We start from the raw sequence: 22,875 nt of genomic DNA, 5'->3' as shown, positions 1-22,875 counted from the left end.
TCATTAATAATCAAGAAAGGCTCAAGTTGATGCGAATGAAGCTTTTATTGACAATTGAATTAAATAAGCATTACAGAATAATACAATACTAGGAACAAACATGCATGCCTTTCCATCTTAACTTAGTAGTGCAGGTACTATACTAAGACATTTGACATAACTCAAAAACACTTAGTCTTGAGACTTGACAGGACTTGGGGAAGAAGCATTGGAGAATAAACTAAACTATGAACAGAAAGCAGCATAGCTAGAACCATGTAAAAACAAAATCAATGAATGAAGTAGAACCCTTGCAAAACTATTCTACTTAAATTCATGTTTCTCAGCCTCTTGTCTGTGAGGATACTCTATGTTCATGCCCACCCCGCGCGATTGCCCAACGGAAAACTTGCTCTAGGAGACCGCTCTTTGCCCGAGTCCGTATGCATTTTTTAAGCTTCTTTCTTCAAAAGTTCGAGTAGGTTCCAGGCCGATCTACCCCAGATGGAACATAAGGATCTTCCTAGTCACCGGCAATGTTGCTTTGCGCAGCTACCTTCTCTTCCGATTTGGCATTTGAAGCAGTACATAAAGTGTCTAAGCTTGAATTTAGGAAGAGGCAAACCACAGCACAATCATCAACCCTGGAAGTAGGGTATTTCCAGCTCCAAGCTTCAACCGCAGACTCGACAAGAGCTCGAGCTGCAGATGAACGTGCTGGGGCAGAAGCTACAATGCGTACCACTTCTTCATTTGAAAGCACATCCCAAATCTGTAATGAACGCAAGCATTTTATTTAACACTCAGGAATGAGGCAAAGCAAAACAAATGAAAGTTAAAAAAAAAAAAAAGTCAATATAATTAATTAGGTCTCATACCCCATCTGTAGCCAAGACGATGAACTCATCCTTCTCAGTTAGACATCGACAAGTAATTTCAGGCACAGAGATCAAACCAAAATCCTTAAGGCAGAAATCTCCAAAAGCCCGAGCCATGGCAAGTCCAGGGGAGTCATCATGTGGCAGCCAAACTCGGGCAACTTGAGGTTCATCATGAAGGGCAAAAATACGACCTCTACATTTTTGGATTCTCTCCGCTTCAACTGCAAGGTTAAAGTGAAAAATGAGTTAAAACTGGCCAAGGCAGACCCTAAAAAATCAAGGTTGAAGCCAAGAGTGAGTTAGAACTGGCTATGACAGACAAATAAGAAATCAATTTCCTCCAGTACTCGTGAAGGAAAATGCCAGTAACACCAGAAATCCTAATAACTAAGGGCCTGTTTGGTTGGGCTTCTGTTTTTAGTTTTTGTTTTCAACATTTTGAAAACACTTAGAAAAAATAAAAACACCAAAAGGTGTCTCCACAATTTTCATTCTATTTCCATTTTCTTGCCCTTCCCCCCACAAATTGATCAACTGGCTCTCTCCTCATGACCAGTAAACACGCCAACCACCCCACCCCACTCTCCTGGTAAACTCCCCTTTCCTTTGTCTTCAGTCTCTATTTCACTCTTCCTTTCTTCTCATTTCTTTTCTCTTTGTTCTTCATCCAGTGACTACCCGGTCTTCCCATCTGATTTACTAGTCGTGAAGTGGATAAGCAGAAAGAATAACAGCCAGCAATGTTTTCCAGGTGATGTTTTTGGCCCCAAAATATAAGACAGAGAGAGGGGGGGGGGGGGGGGGGGGGGGAGAGAGAAGTAAGAAATCTTCAATTAAGGGCATGATTGCCAATATCAATCAAGTTACTATAAATATAAAGTCACTAGATAAAAAGGGTGTCACTAGTGCGTGAGGCTCCCCATCTTGTGAAGATAGGGGGAGGGTTCTATTTGTACACAACATTTCCTTTGCTTTTTTGCTAAGATACTATTTCACAACTTCAATCCATGACCTTATGATTACAAAGGGACAATCTGACTATTACTACTAAGGCTCACCCTTGGCCCTCTATATTTAGTCAATAGATAAAATAAACAAAAAATTCTATCAAACACGACATTCAATTTTTGTTTTCAAAATTCTGGAACAAAACAAAGCTATCTACAACATCATGAGTTTTCATTTTCTTTTAATTGAAAATGGAAACTGAACACAAGAAAGAAAAGAAAACAAGTGAAAACCAAATTGAAAACTGAAAGATCTTTAAATGAGCACCAAGTTATCTAGTGCGTTTATGGTGTTTTGGAATCAAGTAAGCTGTATACCAACTTCTTCTGGACAACAGGAAGATTCCTACTTTGCCAATTTGCTGGACTTAAAATTCTAACAGTTAAATGATGTGGGTGAACACTAGGGTGCACCAACTTGCGATTGACCCTAATTTTATTTTCCTCGAATATGGCGAACATTCTTTATATTCAGAAATTAAGAACTCAAAAAAAAAAAAAAAAAATATTCAACAAGGTTGAGGATATGTGCCAATGAGACACTAGAAGAACCTAGTCTATCTGGTAGGTTAGGTTCTTTTGAGTCAGGCAAGACTCCTATTAACAGTAATAGAAATGCATGATTCTAGCTTTTCTAAATTGCCAAAGTTAATTTGCTTGTAAGATTCATAGATTGCAGCACTTAGTGGTTTGACTTCACTCACAGGTTAGCTTCTTTGATATATGGACAGTGCTTTAGGTTGTGAAGCATATATGCCGAATCCAGAACAAGATCCATCCAACAATAAGAAAATGACTTGCAAAAACGAAGTCAGTCAATCATTTGCTTAATTCAACATTCAAAGTCAGTCAGTCAAACAATGCACAAATAAGGTAGGAATCACAGTCTAACTTGATAGCACTTGGATAACTAAAAAAGGAGCCTAGTACATGAAGCCCCTGTAATTGCAGGACATGAGAAAGTAAGCTTCCCACTCTCTTCAACTATTAACAAACAGGTGGTTTTGGTGTTTGAAACATTGATACCTACTTTTGATCAATTAATCTAAGATATGGAAATTGATCTTTTCTTCAAGAATAATTTGATCTTCAAGTTTCACAAGAATATCATCCACACTAACATTTTTATTGAACTTACATTCTACATACTAAGGTGTTTCTCCATAATTTAAGTTTATTATTCACGCCTTCATTTATCTCACCTATCAAGATAATATCATCTGCAAATAACATACACCAAGGCACTTGTTCTTAGATGTGTTTAGTGAGTTCATCCATAACAGGAGTAAAGAGATAAGGGCTCAGTGCAGATCCTCAACAATCCAATTATAATTCGGAAAGCCTCAGTATCTCCTTCACATGTCCAAAAACACTTTCTTCCAATGATACATGCCCATTAAGAACCTATATATAACCAATCTGAGTGCCTTTCTTCTCCAACACATTATCTAGGTACTGTCATAGGATTTTCCTATTTTATAAATACCACATGCAAATCTTTTTGTTTATCTCTGAACCTTACAATTAAGTGTCTCAATAAGTAGATAGCTTCCATTATTGACTTACTAGGCATAAAACCAAATTTGTTTTCAAAGACCTTAGTTTCTCTCCTTAACCTTTTGTTCAATTACCCTTTCCAAAGTTAGGCTTTCATTAGAAACCTAATAGCTTGAGGCTTTACAGAACTTATACCTCAAGTTCCATGTGACAATGAGAGGAAGAAATTGGATTACGTAATAAACTTGCTCTGACTCATTTTTTCCTAAGAAAGTATTGTCCTCCAGAAATCCTTGTTGTCTACCAATTAATTTATTATTTTCAGCATCCTACCTCCTTAATCATGTTTCTACAAGGTCTGAATTGATAGTATCTACTACCTATTTCAGTCCTTTGTTTTTGGATAAACTCATTCCAAATAACATCTGGAGTATGTTTTAACCCACTACAAGTGATTAAGATTGCATAGCCACCTAGGCTGAGAATATAGGTAAATTACACTGCTAATTCTTGAATTTTACACTTCATAACAAACTGGTTACTGTACTTCAATTTTTCTTACTATGACCACTAAAACTCAACCCACTTTGATTTTATATCAAATTCTGTTAAAAAAAGGTTGACACAACCATAGTTCTAAAAGGCGATAGGCGCATCGAGGCACAAAGAGTCATGGAGCTTGAGGCACGAGACAAGGCGCCCCTTTGCGAAGCGAGGCGAACCTTTTAGAAAAAAAACTCAAAATCTTGTAAAATCATAAACAACTATCAAATTATCAATAATAATACATGTATATCATTCATGATTCATCATCTTCAAATTCTAAACTAACAATATCAAAGTTGATTCATTCATCATGCAAATTCTAAACTAGAAACATCATCAAAGTTCAAACTCAAAGTCTCAAACTCAAACAAGTACCAATCATCATGCAAAGTTCTAAACAAACATATAAACACTACAAGTCCACAATCAATAAAGAAGTTGTTGAAGTATGTCTTGATTTCCAGAATGAATCCCATTATTTGACTCGATTCGGATAATTTGGGACAAGACCCAAATATGGATTTTTCATGAGAGTTGTGGTGGTAGCGGAGGGCTTGGGGGGGTGTGGGGAGGGCTTTGCCCCCTCGTGGTATGGAGCAACCCTAATCTCCAGATATATATATATATTCTCATTCGTGTGATTAAGGGGGCTTTGCCCCCCCGTGGTATGGAGCAGCCCTAAGCCCACCACTGCTCTCGAGTTACTCACTGCTTTGAAGTCGAAGCCAAAGTTGAACCCAATTGTGATCGAGTTTGTTTTAAGTTTAATTATAATCAAATAAAACAAGTAAAAAACTCACGAGAGCAGCCTGGAATCGAGAAGATGGGAGGTTGGAACCGAGAATGGCAATTGGTTTCAGTGGGCAGCAGGTTGCTTGACAGCTGCTTTCATCACACCCCGGCACCTCGCCGTGCAAGGCGCGCGCCTCCAAGAAAACGCCTCGCCTTGGCCTAGTCGAGGCGCCAAACTAACGCCTTAAGGCGCCTTGCACCTAGGCGCGTCTTTAACATCTATGGACACAACATACATTAATATAAACCCCAAAATTACTTAATTGTGGAGTTTAGGTTAATTTTAACATCAATTATTTTGGTGTTTATATTAATGCATACCACGTTAGTTTCATTAAACAAAATTTGAAGAAAATCAAAAGAGTGGCTAAATTTTAACAAAAATCAAAGTTTAGTGATTGTGGTGACAAAAATTAAAGTAAAATGACCATTTTGTTATGGAGTGCAAAATTCAGGACCAGCAATGCAACTTGCCCTTACGAAGATCTATTCTCTATTATTATCCACCTTGATTTATTAATGTTTAGACTCTTAGTGCTTGCCTTTATCCTTGTCTTATTAGTGTAATTGCTTCCAAAATTGGTATTAGCACTGCTCTTGTTGATTTATAGGTGATAAACATTAAACCACAAACTCTTTGCTGAATTTTATTTAAATAGTCACTTGGATTGTGATGCCTATAGGTTTCATGGAATACTTATGACTTAAGGCCCTAAAATGCATTTCTTGTGTTTTTTCTAGATTATTAATGCTAGAGATTGTTTAGCTTGCAGTTTCTAGGAATTTATGATGACCCAGCCCCTTTGTTTTAAATTAAATGCCATATACGGATGCAGTTCTTGGTATTGATCATTTGTTTGAATTGTCATCCAGTTTTGCTCCATAGCAGTTTTTGATCATCGATTTGATGCCATTTATCTAACTTCATGCCACATTCCTCTGTATTTGGTTATGAAATTGTAAATCTGTGGCTTTTCAAAATTAATGATGAATTCTAAAATAAAGGTTTAAAGGGTTAATGAAACTTGTTATATTTTGTTTGCTAAGCAAAAAGCTACAGTTTCAGAGAAGTTGTTACCTCCAGAGAAGTTCTGTTATCCTCTAATCTAATGGGTCTTTGTTTCATAGGATAAGGCATGGTGGGCTAGAGTATCTCATTGTATTCCAAATTTTTATGCGACTTTAAGAGCTGAGATATTATATCTCATTCTAACTTTATATCCCATCCACATGGAATATTCTAATCCTTGAAGGGGTTGTACACCATCCCCTATGTTGAGAGTCAGTGGGATAAGCGAATAAAGTGCCTGCCTACAAAAATATCTCCATAAAAAATGGCCACAATACTTGTACAAATTATTATTATTATCCTAACCAATATTAGTAGTACTTATAGCTAATATGAATATTAATGAAAAACATGAACTTTAAGATATATTATTAGTGTTATCAACAATTCTAGAATGAACTTTAATCATGGTTTCATTATAGTATATCTACAGTTGTAAGCCAATATTGATTATCAGTGTCAATAAAAATAGCACCAGTCATTAATACAACAATTAGCAAGAGCTTAGATCAGATATTAGTAATATTCATATTATACCCTCAGTAATATTATAGTGTAATTATTCTAGTATTACAGCAATAAATATTAATGACATGATACAGATAGGATTTCTATACCTAATCTGAAACTCTCTGAGTTTAGATTTCTGACCTATCTTCTTCTCTCTATAAATAAAGCAGCATATTTGATTATCAAATTGTGGCAGGCATTAACAAGGGTGCAATCTAAAGAGTGGTGAGTCTTAGTGAGATTGTGAGTTTAGCTGTATTGGGTTTTGAGATTGAGAGTGAAATAGTTTTATCTCTTTTTTAACTCATTATTCACATTATGAATTTTGTTCCTCTTTCATCTGTGGATGTAGGCATTAGGCAATCTTCCAAACTGCATTAGATTTTGTCTCTGCTTTTGATCTTGTGTAGGTGTGACAAAATTTACAAAAAGAATTTTATTTTGTTATGTTTCTCAACTCGATTTCAACCAGTTCTTCACAAACAAGAAACCTATTCACTTGTGGATGTTGGCAATTAGTCAGACCACGTTCAAATTTGTCTCCAATTTTGATCTCGTTAGGCATGACAGAATTTATTTTTGTCTTTGTTTTATTTCGCATCAAGTGTCCATGCATAGAACTTATTTATATGTTTGTTTTATTCCGCATCAAGTGATCAATTCAGTACCTAACAAATGGTATCAAAGTCATTACCTAACAATAATAATATGGGTAAAATGCAGTTGACACCCCTGATATTTGGTCTAAAAACATAGAGTACCCCTAAGGTATGACAAATTACAGCAACAACTCTAGCTATGTAAACCTTGTTGCATGTTTCCCTACTATTAGAATTATTAGTATAATTAGATATATTGCATATTGTTGTATATGTATTTATTTATTTATTTGTTATAACTATGTGTAATTAGGCTAAGCCCATAGACTAACCTCGTAGGTTATTAGGCCCGTTGTGCCTATTATAAATAACACACTAAGAGACTAATCCCTTAGATTTTTCTCTCATAATTATTTTCTCACATGATATCAGAGCCACCGGTGAGAAAAACCCTAGCTACCGCTGTGTATCTTTTTCCAGCAGTCTAAAAACCCTAGTTTTCTTTCTTCACCACCGTCACTATTCATGCCGAAAAAACACTAGTTTTCTTTCTATTCGTCACTGTTCACGCCGGAACATCACTGTTCGGCCGTCTTTTGCTGGAACCGACCCCACCCTAGGGTTCGTCGCCTTCAGGCTGAGTTGCTGCCGGAAAATCGTAGCCACCGGAGCTCCCATGCACTGCCACGTGCAACCGTCCGCCCCCACGCGCCGGCGCGTGAAGGCGCGTTCGCCGGCCGTTTTCTCCCAGCTTCTCCAGATCAGCTCGCCTCCTTGCCCTAGGCCTATTACCGGTGTCAAATCCTCGCTATGTCTAACCTCAATGACGCAATTTCTGTTGGTGCTACTCCTGCAACCGCACATGTTGCCCCTACTGTCTCTCAGTCCTTTACTGTCTCCAATCTCGGAACAACCAATATCACCACTATCAAGTTGATAGGGTCTGTCAATTATCTCTCATGGGTAGCCTCTGTCAAAATGTGGTTCAAATGGCAAGGTCAAGCCAATCATCTTACCACAAAGGCTAAAAGTGTGTCGGAAGCCAATCGGCCTAGATGAGAACAAGTTGATGCCCAGTTATGCAGTCTTCTATGGCAATCCATTGATCCATCCATCATGCAGCTCTTTCGGCCATTTGAAACTTGTGTTGACGTGCGGAAGGAAGTTGAAGAATGTTATACGAATGACATCCAGGGTTTGTACACTGTAGTCTCTAATATCAAGAATCTGAAGCAAGAGTCGTCCATGGAATCTTATTTGGGACAGGTTCGGGCTCTCATACAAGAATTTGATGCCCTTCTTCCCATTACTACGACCAAGACCGAACATGTTGCTCAAAGAGAGAAGTTTTTTATGGTTATAGCTCTTTTCGGTCTAAAATCAGAATTTGACACCATCAAGCATCAAATCTTGACTAGCTCCACTAATCCTACCATGAATGATTCTTTTAAAAGGTTGCTGAACATGACCGATGCACATGGTATGTCCTCTACTTCTCATGTTGTTCCTCCAGCCAAATCTTCATCCCTTGTGTCTCAGGCTTCTCACTCAAGAGGAAATAGAGGCCGTAATAATAATCGGACACATCCACAATGTACCTTTTGTAAGAAACCGGGTCATCTTGAGGACAGGTGTTGGATGAAACATGGTTGGCCCGCTGCTCTGCCTACATCATCTACCAGTGCAGCTCATGCATTCCAGAGTGATCCTAGTTCTGTCCAATCTGTATCGGGTTCACAGTTGATACCTATGTCTACAACTGAGTATGATGTCTTTTTGAAGTTTCAGGCCACCCAACAGTCTCATCCTGGTAATCCCGTTACTTGCGTTGCTAAAAACCCATCTCTTAGTCCTTGGATTATAGATTCTGACGCCACTGATCATATGTGTGGTAATGAACTTCTTTTCTCTTCACTTACTTATTCTGATACCTTGCCTACAGTTACCCTGGTTGATGACACCAAAACTGCAATTAAAGAGATAGGCAAAACCACACCCACTTCATCTTTATCTTTAAATTCGGTTTTATATGTCCCTGGCAGTCCTTTCAATTTGATTTCAGTTAGTCAGCTTACTAAAACCCTTAACTGCTCAGTCACTTTCACCCCTACCTCTGTTTGTGTACAGGACTAGAGTACGGGGCAGACGATTGGCATCGGACGTGACTCACAGGGTCACTATCATCTTGTTGTGCCGATGGCTTGCACGAGTGCTGCTTCCTCAGATCGTCTCCACTCTCGTCTTGGTCATCCTACCCGCTTCAAATTGAAGAAATTAGTTCCTAGTTTGTCATCGTTGTCTATTTTTTATTGTGAGTCATGTCAGCATGGTAAACACGCACGTAGTTCTTTTTCCAGTCATGTCAACAATAGAGTTGAGACTCCATTTTCTCTTGTGCACTCTGATGTATGGGGGCCTAGTCGTGTCAATTCTACTCTTGGTTTCTTATATTTTGTTACTTTCATTGATGACTTTTCTCGTTGCACTTGGTTGTTTCTCATGAAGAGTCGGTCTGAGTTGTTTTCTATCTTTCAGACATTCATTGGTGAAATAAAAACGCAGTTTGGAGTTTTTATACGTGCTTTACGTAATAATAATGCCCCTGAGTATTTTTCTTCTCAATTTGCTACTTTTATGACTACTCGTGGCATTCTGCATCAATCTTCTTGTCCTTATACACCTCAATAAAATGGTGTTGCCGAGCGTAAAAATCGTCATCTCATTGAAACTGCACAAACACTACTTTTACATGCCAATCTTTCCACCAAATTCTGGGGAGATGCTATTCTTATTGCATGTTATCTGATCAATCTCATGCCATCTTCAGTGTTAAAGGACAACATTCCTCACGCTCTTTTGTTCTCCTCCCAGCCCCTTTATTTTGTTCCCCTTTGTGTATTTGGATGTATCTGTTTTGTACATTCATTTTCATTGGGACAGGATAAACTTGTTGCCAAATCTCTCAAGTGTATTTTCCTCGGTTACTCCCGGTTGCAGAAAGACTATACGTGTTACTCTCCTGAATTGAACCGCTATCTTATGTCTGTTGATGTCACATTCTTTGAACAACAGTCATTCTTTTCGGTTGTTCAACCTGATTCACAGCGTCTTGAACAGGTGTTGCCTATTCCTTCTCTTCCGTTGCCCTTATCAGATCCGTCTATCTCCTTCTCGGTGGACCCTTCACTTCCATCTTCCGGTCCACACTCACCGACTCCTCCACTTCTTACTTATCACCATCGTCCTCATCTTGCTCCTAGCATTGGCATTCCTCTTGACTGCGACTCTCCTGACTCACTCACTCCGTTAGTGGTCACTCTTACCATGGATCCTCAGCCCAACAGCCTTCCTATTGCACTCCGCAAAGGTACACGGTCTACTCACAATCCACATCCTCTTTATAATTTTTTGTGTTATGACCATTTGTCACCTGCTTATAGTGCTTTTGTTTCGAGCCTTTCTTCTATTTCTATTCCTAAAACCACAGGTGAAGCCATGTCCCATCCTGGTTGACGCCAGGCTATGTTAGATGAGATGGATGCTTTGCATTCTACTAACACTTGGAATTTGGTGCCTTTGCCATCAGGAAAGACTCCCGTTGGTTGTCGGTGGGTATTCACCCCTAAAGTGGGCCCCGAAGAACAGGTGGAACGTCTTAAAGCCCGCTTGGTTGCCAAAGGTTTTACACAAATCTATGGGTTGGATTACAGTGATACCTTCTCTCCAGTTGCTAAAATGGCCTCTGTTCGCCTATTTCTCTCTATAGCTGCCACGCGTCATTGGCCGCTCTATCAATTGGACATTAAGAATGCCTTTCTTCACGGTGATTTGCAAGAGGAGGTTTATATGGAGCAACCACCTGGTTTTGTTGCCCAAGGGGAGTCCAATATAGTCTGCAAACTCAAGAAGTCTCTCTATGGCCTGAAACAATCTTCACGAGCGTGGTTCGACAGGTTTAGCACTGTGGTTCAAGCCTTTGGTCTCACTCGAAGTGAAGTTGATCATTCAATTTTTTATAGATATTCTTCTTCTTTATGTATCTACCTCGTTGTTTACGTAGATGACATTGTTATCACAGGGAACGATCGGGTTGGTATACAAAATCTGAAGGAACATCTCCATCAGCACTTTCAGACTAAAGACCTAGGCAAACTCCGATATTTCTTGGATATTGAAATTGCTCAATCAAGAGATGGGATCTCAATCTCTCAGATGAAGTATGCACTTGATATCTTAGAAGAAATTGTATGGTGAACTGAAAAACCGATTTGACACCCTATGGACCCAAATGTCAAACTCTTGCCGGGACATGAGTAGTCTTACTCAGATCCTGGAAGGTATAGAAGATTGGTAGGCAAACTGAACTATCTCACAGTCACTCGTCCCGACATTATTTTTGTTGTGAGTTTGGTGAGTCAGTTTCTCAATTCTCCATGTGATTCTCACTGGGATGCTATTATCTGGATTCTGAGATATATCAAACGGGCACCGGGTAAAGGGCTACTCTATGAGGATAAGGGGCACACAGATATTTGTTGTTATGCAGATGCAGATTGGGCTAGCTCTCCTTCTGATTGTCGGTCGACCTCTGGATATTGTGTTCTTGTGGGAGGAAATTTGATTTCTTGGAAAAGTAAGAAACAAAATGTAGTAGTTAGATCCAATGCAGAGGCAGAGTATCGGGCTATGGCTAATACAACTTGTGAGCTCATCTGGCTTAAGCAACTCTTGGAGAAACTCAAGTTTTGTTAAATGTCCCCTATGAAGCTTGTTTGTGATAATCAGGCTGCTTTACACATTGCTTCCAATCCAGTGTTCCATGAACGGACTAAGCATATTGAAATCGACTGTCACTTTATTAGAGAAAAGCTGGTTGAAGGTGTTATTGTTACAAAATTTGTTAACTCCAGTGATCAACTTGCCAATGTCTTCACCAAGTCTCTAAACAGTCATCGGATAGAATATATCTGTAACAAGCTTGGTGCATATGATATCTATGCTCCAGCTTGAGGGGAAGTATTAGAATTATTAGTATAATTAGATATATTGCATATTGTTGTATGTGTTTTTATTTATTTATTTGATATAACTATGTGTAATTAGACTAAACCCATAGACTAAACCCGTAGATTAATAGACCCGTTGTGCCTATTATAAATAACACACTAAGAGACTAATCTCTTAGGTTTTTCTCTCATAATTGTTTTCTCACACCTACCATTAATTGACCCTAGTTAACTTTTTGAAATTGAGCAAAATGCCTCCCTCTCTCTCAATGGCTATAGAGACTAAACCAGAGTTCCCTCTAATTCAACCATGGCACTCTAGTTTGACCGCCATAGTCAAACCACTCTGGAAAGAGAGAGGAAGGGGGGGGGGGGGGGGGGGGGGGGGTAAAATGGTGATTTTATCATTTTCTTTTTTAATGACAAGGTGGTCGTTGTCATTTCCAAAATGTGGGGTGGGGGGTACCTTTACAATTAAGCCAAACGCCAAGGGTGGTCAATGTAATTTACTCTATTGATATTATAGTACTAATGTTATAATATTAATATAAAACAGTATGTGAAGACTCACCTTTGGAAAATGTAACATTGTTTTAAAAACAAATGACAATGTTTTGGCTGTCTAATTCATATATGCTTTTTTTTTTCTTTTTTTCTTTTTTTTTTTTGTCCTTGAGTCATGCACATAAAAAATCATAAAAATCATAAAAATGACAATTTCATGTTGTTAATAAAACTGGTGTTGTCAATATAGATTCACATCTGTTGAAATTTGGATCCTCTTTGATGTGGTCCATGACTCCATGCTACATGTAACTTTCAGAAATTCTTATCCAAAAGTTACAAAACAAAATGACATGACCATTGGCATTGTTCCTGAATTTGAAAAAAACAATAAATTTGTAGGGCATATTTGTAAAAAGTATTAGTTGTTGGGTTAATAGAAGTTTTGGATGCCTCAACAATTGTAATTACTAGATAGGGACACATTTGGTTTTCTTATTAAACGATGCACATTTTTGCATATCTACTCCAGAGTGTACAAACATAGGATAAGAAATATACATCATTTTATTTCCTTATCACGTATGTACCAGACTTTATCATGTCTGTACCAAAGGAAGGATACAAATTGATTCATAGCATGCCATCTCCTACAATATTATATTCTTCTGTACCATTTCCTAAGAAATTGCATCCCATGAATCAAACAAGCACAGGATCGGGTTCTCCGGTTTGTTTATGTGACCCTAGGCTATTAGAGTATAACTTTCTGATGTTAGTCAGATGATACTAATCAAAACTTCAAAAGGATTATCAATCCGGTTTCCAAACCTTGGGAGTTTCATAGATTTATTACTTGGGAAATGATAAGTTAGTGTTTTTATTTTTTTGCTAAATGATAAGATAGTGTTATTTATATGGAAATATGTCGGTTAAAATTACTTCTGAAATTATATTTCTATCTTCTCATTTCTGTAACATGTAACCAAGAAGGACTACAGCTTTTTATCCCTTTGAAATTAAAATCTATCTTTATGTCACACATTTAGATTATACCAAATACCCTATCAGTTGTATTATACATATTAGTTAAACTCTGACCTTTGCTTTAATCCTCCTAATTAGCTGCTTGTTAAGCTATGCTGGTCACTACTGTATTTTTTTAACATTTTGAAGTGACAAGACAAGAGATAGGCTGAAGTTCTTTCGAAAGGGTTCTTGAAGAGTAAGGCTATATGTCTAGAGAATAATGCACAAATACAAAAGTGTTTTACAATTGAAATTTGCCAAAACATGAAACTAACAAAGATTACATTTTAACATGTATCGAAATGTGTGTGGACATGTTTGAAGAGCGACCATATCTATTTAGAGTCCAGATATGGCATCCAAGTGGTTGCATCCTTGGTTGCTAACATTTATCTTGAAGAATAGCTAGAAATACATCAATAAACTTCATCTTCTTGGGCGTGTCTAAACTTCCTAGTTATTAGATCATTTTGTTTTGATAAATAAGCCAATAAATAGAAAGAAAGATCACCAAAAATGGGATCAACCCTATATTGGAGTATGGATAGAGAATCAAATGTTTGCACAATCCTAAATCATCATTATTATTATCATAAACTACACCTTATCCTAAACAAATTCAGGTTAGTGACACAGCATTCATAATGTTCATTGACTTTTAAAACTCACATTGATAATATAAATCCATGCAAAAGAACGATGTGTCAGAATTTTACACAGATGCATCATATAACAACACCATCATATATAACAACAACAATCCCAAACCTTAATCCTATCAAATAGTGTCCGCTACATGAATTTTAAACCTCCCATGCACCTCTATCTATTGTGAAAATACATCATATAACAAAATAATAATAATAATGACAATAATAATAATAATAATAATAATAACAAAAAAAGGAAAAGCAGAGCAAACTATATGTCGACAAACATAATGGACCACCATAAAAGTACAAAAAAATCCATCAAAAAAAAAAAAAGAATACAAAAAATCTAGCACCTACACTTGTCAATCAAAATATTTTCAGAGAGTAAATATTGTTCCTTACTTAGGAACGGATTGATTTGAAAGAGATGGGTCTAAATATATGCCTTTACAAAAACAAAAAAAAAATTGACATAAAATAGAAAATCAAACTTTCTAAGTGTTTGATGGCCTAAAAACAATTTTGCACCAGGACAAGCCAACTTCTTCACCTGGCTAAATATCTTACATATGCAGCTATCAAGCAGAAACTACAATGAAAGCATGTTAGCTTAAAGATAAAAACCAACTTATGTGAGTAGTTTAAATCTTGCAAATGTAGTTTACGAGAAGAAAAACAGGTCAGAGAAATTGATACATGCATAAATACAAACATATCTAGAGAGGGAGAGCTACCTGGGAGACTTGGTTTGAGGTCCACTGTTAACTGAACTGCAATAAGAGAATCATCTTTATCTCTTGTTCCCAGTACAGCTCTTGAGTCCCCAACATTTCCAATCACAAGATATTGCCCCTATACAGAACATACAAGATATTCCCGACTCAGTATTTCTCCAAATTCCTCTGGGAATCAATTTTAAAGATCTATACCTGTTTCACTAGTGTTACTGCTGTTGTCCCACTGCAAAAACATTCAATGTTTGTGTATATTTTCAATTCCTTGTCCATGACGTTGAATGCCTTCAGAAAGGACTCTTTCAATGTCAGAAAGATCTCTGTCTGCTTCTCTGTTTCTTCAGAATCAATCAAAGGTTTGGATTCTTCATCAGCAAGAACAATAGAAGTACCTTCAGAGATCGCACTACCATTGGTATTAAGGCTGAGCTCTCTGACAACTTCATCATTCTTTATCTTAACTTCCCAGTATGCACTCAGTTTCATGGGGAGGGACTCTCTTACTCTCTTTGCGACCATGTGACCATAAGGACCATGACCATCAAAAACACCACAGAAAACAGTGTCCGTTCTTGAGCCAAAATTCTGGAAATTCAAATTTGAAAAAGTTACTAAATGTCTATCCCATTTGCAACTTCAACTAACTCTGGAACAAAAATTAGTCATAATCATGCAGTTACTGAGATGTTGCAAAGCATCTGCCGGTTTACCAACATATTAGACAGCCATAAAATTTTACATGTGCATAAAACAACAATAACAACCAAAAGCCTCAATCCCACTAGGTAGGGACAACTATATGAATTCTAGCTCTCCGACAATCTATCTCTATCCATGGTCATATCCTCTACATGTCATACTTAAAAGATTTCCTACCAAGTTTTCTAGTTTCCTTCCCCTACCTCTTTTTCTACAAACTTTTTCCATTCTATCCACTCACCTCATAGGTCCAACTATTGGTCTTCTTCTCACAGGCCCCAACCATCTTAATCACATCTCAGGTATCTTATTTTCAATAGGTGTCTCCAACCCTATTATGTATTATCCTGTTTCCAATTTTATCTTTTCATATATAACTACACATCCACCATAATATTCTCATCTTAGTTACACTCATATTTTGCACATGCTTATATTTTAATGCTCAACATTTTGAGCCATACAACAAAAAGATCTTATAATTGTTTAACAAAGCTTCCCTTTTCACTTTAACATGAAATGTTAGATGCACTTCACCACGTTAAGTACTTGCCTTGATTCTATAAGTAGCATCCTCAACAATCTCCTCTTATTGAAAAATTGATTTTTGATATCTAAACTGATCTTTTTTAAGAATAATTTGATTTTCAAGTCTCACCACAACTTATATTCCATATATCTGGTTTTTGACATGCTCGACTTAAGACCTTGGGATTTTAAGGTGTGCCTCCATAATTCATGTTTTAAGACTCGTGTTATTTTTGTCGTATCCACCAAGACAATACCATCTACAAATAGTACATGCATACAAACCAAAAAAATGAAGTTTTCCCACGAGAAATTATGAAAGCATGAATGGGCTTTTCAACTTCTAGCTTGAAAAGTGTTGCCATTAGTGACAAAGAATGGATATAATTAAAATAACATCTAGGACAAAGATCTCCCTTTTGTGAACATAACCAGCTCAAATATTCTATATTATGGAAAAATAATATAAATAAAATAACATAAATGCTCATCCATTTGTCCAACTTTTGATTCATAATGTTAGGAAGTTTACACTAATTTAATACATGATAAGCAATTCAAAGTAGCACAAGATTGTGTTCCCTTTTAATAAGTTAGCATAATCAAAAGATCAAAAACTGGAGAAAATATTCATGATCAACAACTTGATGAAGTGAGTGGAAGGATGTAGGGGTAAATTTAATAAGCACTCATTGAACTTTAAAACTACAATTATTTACTCACTGAATTTTAAATTGTTACTATTTACTCACTGAACTTTGCTCAACGTCAACTGTCCATCACTCGTTATAACTCCGTCAGATCTTGCAAACGGAAAATGCACACGTGGCTAACGGAATCCAACGTGACAAGGGTAAATTTAACATATACTCACTAAACTTTAAAAATGTAACTATTTGCTCATTAAACTTTGAATTGTTACTACTTGCTCACTAAACTTTGCTTAATGTCAACCATCCATCACCCGTTACATTACCATCTGATCTTGAAACACTCATTACATCACTGTCTGATTTTGGGATTACCGCCCTTGCGCTATCCCTCTGTGCTCATGCCTTTGATTTCGCAGGGGGAGATAAATTGCGGGATGTGTCTCAAGAAGGCCAAGGTTCGAACTGGCAACTAACTGGGATGACACCAGCATATTACGACCCATCCTTTGCCATCCGAGCTATGCCCTGGGGGCATCACCGTCTGATCTTGAAACATATTAAAAGCTCCTTGTATGCATTTGAGATCACTTGCTTCTCAAACCAAAAGCCAAAAACTAAACCAATTATTCAAATTAAAAAAGCTACTGATGCAAACCATAAATAAAAAAAGAAGTCTACTTAGATTTTTTACCTCCATTACAAACCAAAAGCTACGATTTTTGTAATAAGTTTTTAGCTCTTGGTCTCATTATGGAATACATTTTTGTGAATTTCATTGTTCGTAATGGAGGTAAAAAATCTAAGCAAACATTTTTTTTGCTTCTAGTTTGCATCAGTAGCTTTTTTAATTTGAATCATTGGTTTAGTTTTTAGCTTCTGATTTGAGAAGCAAGTGATCTCAAATGCATACAAGAAGCTTTTAATATGTTTCAAGATTAGATGGTGATGTAACGAGTGTTTCAAGATCAGATGGTGATGTAACGAGTGTTTCAAGATCAGACGATAATGTAACAGGTGATAGATGGTTGACGTTGAGTAAAGTTCAGTGAGCAAGTAGTAACAATTCAAAATTCAGTGAGTAAATAATTACATTTTTAAAGTTCAATGAGAGTATATTAAATTTATCCTTGGCACGTTAGATTCCGTTAGCCACGTTGGCATTTTTCGTTTGCAAGATTTGACAGAATTATAACAAGTGATGGATGGTTGACGTTCAGTAAAGTTCAGTGAATAAGTAGTAACAATTTAAAGTCCAACTTCAATGAGTAAGTAGTTACAATTTTAAAGTTCAATGAGTGTATATTAATTTTACCCAAGGATGTAGTTAAAAAGATAACCAAGCCAAAAGTCCAGATAAGGATGCAAAGAATGGCAATAATGACTGAATAGGATCCTCACGTATGACAATGAAGGCTGAAATTTTTTGTTGGTCAAGCATAAACTTGTCATGTACCGAGGGTTTACCTAGGGTTCGAATTGACAACCGGAAAGATCTAATTGAAGTAAGATCAAGAACAGAATAATGGGAGAGGGAAATTGGACAGAAATAGGGAAGAATTTAGAGAGAAATGAGGGAGAGCAGTAGGGAGCAATGAGAGGGACATTGGAGAGAATTGTAGAGAGAGAGAATTAGAATTTCATTCAAACAATTCAAGCATGATTCTTCCATCCTCAGTTGTGGCTTATATATAGCCTAACAGCATCCCACTTGCACCCATGTGCAATGTAACAAACAACCAAACTGTCTATTAGCTAAAGGAAAATACAAAGCCCTATAACAGAAAATACAAAATGAAATGTAACCTCCTACTATTATATTTACTAATCTATTCTTGGGGAATCCTTAGGGTCATGACAATTCCCTCCTCTTTGAGAGAGTTCTTGTCCCCAAGAACTTACAACGATTGCGCCGTTGTTTCTTTGCCCAATACCCACTTTCTTTATTTGTTTAATTCCTCTTTCTTTCTTTCTCCTTCTAGGCCGCTTCTTTTGCATTCTTAGGTTCTCATCAATTGGAACAAAAATGATGATCATTGTAGTCAAGGCTGCATCTACCTCCAAAGAGTAACAAACCATTTCCCTCCCAACAATTCCCCTTCTTGTATGGTCATACTGATTACATAGGAAGGGATGCGCAAGTTCCATAGATTTCGCAATGGCTGAAACATAGTTTCCATCCCAACCTTCATCCCCAGTATGATTTGTAGCCAGGTTATCTAAGGAAACCATCTGCCTATCCGAACTATTAGAGGCATGAAAGCCAACCTCATAGCAGTTCTCATCTGCAATCTGATTTGTAGACTGATCCTCAACCAAATTTTCAACTCCCTGTTCTTGCAAAATGTGGTCTGCATAGATCTTTTTATCTAATTTCCTTTCTTCTTCGGGACCTTGCGCTACCCTTGACAAGTTTACTTCAGTTCCAGCACTCTCTTCCTTAATATTGACTGGATTTTCAATCGGAACCTCCTAATTCCATGCAAAAAATTCAGCAACTCCTTCTTCCTTGTGTTTGCTGGAATTTCCCTCTATATGAACTTCTCTTTCAACAATATCAGATTGTCCCTTTGCCTTTGTTGCCCTATCAATCTGTTCATTATAGATTCCCTTTGGATAATGCCATTCACCATTAATATCATCACTGATGTTGCATTCCTCCTTCTTGATAATTTTGCTGAAACCGGTATACTTCTCCCACTCCACATTGGAAATAGGCGATGAATCCATTTCCCGCCATCTCGACTGCTCCATTTTAAGGAATTCCTCTTTATTAAAACTTCAGTGATAATTATCGAAAAATTCAGCGAGAAAGTTGTAATGATACTTCTTAGTTAGTATCATCACAAACTCCAGCAATTGAATGTGTTTGATTGGCTTAATTTTCTACCTAGAAATTGTTGTACTTTTCCAACTTTTGATGTTTGATTGTCATTATTTTCTATGGAAATAATTACATACACACATGCAGATAATCAATAATTAAATACACAAATCAATAATCAACTACATAAAATAGTCAAATATGTGCCTATTCAAAAAATAAATTAATATACATACACAAAATATTCAAAAAATAAATCAAATATACATAAAAAAAAATATACATACACCCATAGAAATTTGCCACAGTCATCGCCGCCGCTAGGGCCACATCCGTCGTCCCTGCTCGCCCATGGCCCATGGCCAATGGCTGTTGTCGCTACTCGCCCACGACTAATGGCCGCCACCGCTACCATTCTCCAATCACCGCCCACGCCTTTGCTGTCATCGATAGCCGTCGCTGCAAATCTCCATTGATGGGCGATGGTGGAAGGGGAAGGCTAGCTGCTGGTGGGTGGGTTTTTCCATTTCCATGGAAATCAATTCCAACCCCCCTCCCCCCCATGGGAGTTTCTTTTCCAGCAAAAGTGGGAAAAGAGGCTCACATGACCAAAAGATGGAAATCATTTGCCATGGAAAATTTGAGTAATCAAACACATCAAAAACTGAAATTTGGGTGGAAAATGACCATTTTCTATGAAAAATGAGGCCAATCAAACAGGGCCTAAGATCAAGAACGGAGTAATGGGAGAGGGAAATTGGATAGAAATGGGAAAGAATTTAGAGAGAAATGAGGGAGAGCAGTAGGGAGCAACGAGAGGGAGATTGGAGAGAATTGTAGAGCAAGAGAATTAGAATTTCATTCAAACAATTCAAGCATGATTCTTCCATCCTCAGTAGTGGCTTATATATAGCCTAACAGCCTCCACTTACACCCATGTGCAATGTAACAAACAACCCAACTACCTATTAGCTAAAGACAAAGCCCTACAACAAAAAATACAAAAAAAAATGTAAACTCCTACTATTATATTTACTAATCTATCCTTGGGGAATCCTTAGGGTCATGACAAAACTTCTACTAATGGAAAAATCAAAACAAATATAGACTGCGGTCAAATTTGCAGCTCTAAAAGCGTTATGTGGTAAAGCAACTGAAAAGATTGAACTCCACACACCTTAACTGAGCTTTTCCCAATTACTTATGGATCAATTAATGGATCTTATTTCTCCAGTCTGCTCTATCAATGGGAAGTGCATATTAGACCAGCAAGAGATGAAATAGTGAAAAAAAAAAAAAAAACTTAAACTAGCCATAATTTTGGGCAAACCATAATCTTTTATCTCTCCATTTATTATCTCTACCCAATATCCAGGTAAAAATATATATGTATGTATGAAATGCTGTTTCTTGAATTAGGATGTGGTTTTTTCCCTACCACTAAACATAATCCCATACAAGATCGTTAGACAAAAGGATAGAGATGGAATCAGATTTTATAGTTTCTGCAAATAGCTAGAGATCTTCATACAACTCACAACTACAAAAGCAATGCTTCAAAGTAATATAGGCAAACATCATGTAAGTAATGGGCATCTTAGTTAGTCCATTACCAATTTGCAACAAACTTAAAGGTCGGTCCAAACTATTTTGTGCATCATGAATGAGAAAATATACATTAACATCACAAGGTTCAAACATGTGAATAAAGCCAATAGAAAATAAAGGGATGACAAAGAGCAAACCTCCCAAACAATCATGGCATCTTGATTGACTCCTTTCTTGCCTTGTTGGGAAAAGAGTGAGGCAACTTCTGTGGACCCATTCAGGAACAATCGCCCTGGAATCCTATGCAGTTGTTCTTCCTTTCTGAAGTCAAATGAAGAACTTCGAGAAGGCCTCTTCCTGAAGCTGTTGCTCTTCCTAAATTCCACAGGGGAACCTGGGAGAGGGCTCCTGCTTTCATAAGACAAGCAGGACCCCATCCTGAGGGCCCTGACTATGTTTAATAAGCACTCCAGACCAGCCAAACAATCACGCCTATTTTCTGCGTATAGATCCGTTGCAACACCTCAAGTGGATCCCTGTGAGCCCTTCCAATGCAGCTTAATTGTTGGATCAATACAAAAATTCACTCTGAACTTCCTTCAATCTTGCAACCAAATCCAACTAACTCAATCAGCATCAAAGAGGAAGAACACCCCCCCCCCCCCCCCCCCCCCCCAAAAAAAAAAAAAAGAAATCCCAAATTTGTTAACCGTTTGAAACACTTCCAACAATGAAGGCCCCTAAATACAAGGCAAATAACTAGGCCAGTCTCCACCAAACCTTCACCTTTTATTTTAAAAGGAAACAATCACAGAGATATGAAACGGATAAAACATAGAGAGCAAACATTCAGAAAAATGTGGCTATTCTTTCCTCTTCCAAGTGAAATGCAAACCAAAACGAAAAGGTGAAAACACAATATCCCCTACCACCAGATCAACAAACCCACGTCCAACGACTCCGAGTTCACTTAACCCGCGGTTAGGATTAGGATTATGATTCCGGCATGAATTCAAAGCTATAACACAAAATTGAAGCCAGACAGCTCCAATCAGAAATCAAGGGACCCCTTTTCCCATATAGAACTCGAACCAATTCGGGCAAAACCATAACACACAAGCGAGAGACAATTAAACAAATCGAATTAACATGCGAGTACAAAGGAAAACAGATAGAGAATGAGAGAAAAATCCGGGGAGCAGAGAGAGATAAACGTCGCTTACAGTTTCCGCAAATAGATATAGAGGAATTGGTTCAGATGACGGATTCCATTGTCGGAGAGAAAACCGGTAACGAACCCAGAAGAAAGAGACGGCAAAAATTGCGGTAATGGAGAGAGGAAACAGATTGATTGGAACAAACGAAAATTAGAAATTAGAACGAATCGTGTGTCCGGGGTCGACCGCGTCGAGTCGCGTCCCAATGTCCCAATCTGGTATCTCCCTTCCACCTTCACGTTAAATTCAATTTTTCCTCTTTTCTATATTATATTATTTTGCAATGGAATTGGGAAATCGGAATAGAGTATTTATGACCGTAAAATTAATTTTTTGCCGACGCACACGTGATGACAACTTAAGCTAAAGAGTGCCGACAAACCTTGTGTGTAATGATCGTTATTGTGACACTGCTATTAGTTATATTAGAAAAGATAAATCTTAAATTAACCCTTTATTTTTTTTTTGAATAGAGTGAGAATCGAATTCATAATTCACTAAATTGACAATAATATATTATTCATTCGATCGTTTAACCTATACGTATAGATATCTTTATAACATTACTAGTAAATTTATAAAATACTTGTGTAAAATTATTGG

The 22,875-nt window shown here is 37.3% G+C and overlaps 1 protein-coding gene across 3 annotated transcripts; it reads right to left on the bottom strand.

Moving 5' to 3' along the window:
- Positions 1-26: 26 nt before the first annotated feature.
- Positions 27-22,517, bottom strand: LOC127797186 (probable protein phosphatase 2C 33). 3 transcript variants are annotated; one of them, XM_052329808.1, is made up of 6 exons: positions 22,279-22,517; positions 21,253-21,659; positions 15,002-15,391; positions 14,807-14,924; positions 858-1,081; positions 27-751 (listed from the first exon to the last, which is right to left on the bottom strand). In XM_052329808.1, the coding sequence occupies exons 2-6, from the start codon at positions 21,490-21,492 to the stop codon at positions 503-505; spliced, it is 1,221 nt and encodes a 406-aa protein (XP_052185768.1). In that variant the 5' UTR covers positions 21,493-21,659; positions 22,279-22,517; the 3' UTR covers positions 27-502. The 3 variants fall into 3 exon arrangements, with proteins under 3 accessions (XP_052185768.1, XP_052185769.1, XP_052185770.1); XM_052329809.1 differs by having other exon boundaries at positions 21,253-21,652; XM_052329810.1 differs by lacking the exons at positions 21,253-21,659; positions 22,279-22,517 and adding an exon at positions 19,795-21,177.
- Positions 22,518-22,875: the final 358 nt, after the last annotated feature.

The sequence above is a fragment of the Diospyros lotus genome, chromosome 3 (assembly GCF_014633365.1).
Source record: "Diospyros lotus cultivar Yz01 chromosome 3, ASM1463336v1, whole genome shotgun sequence".
Taxonomy (NCBI): Eukaryota; Viridiplantae; Streptophyta; class Magnoliopsida; order Ericales; family Ebenaceae; genus Diospyros; species Diospyros lotus.
The sequence above is the reverse complement of the archived record's forward strand: the minus strand, read 5'-3'. Positions and strand labels throughout refer to the sequence as shown.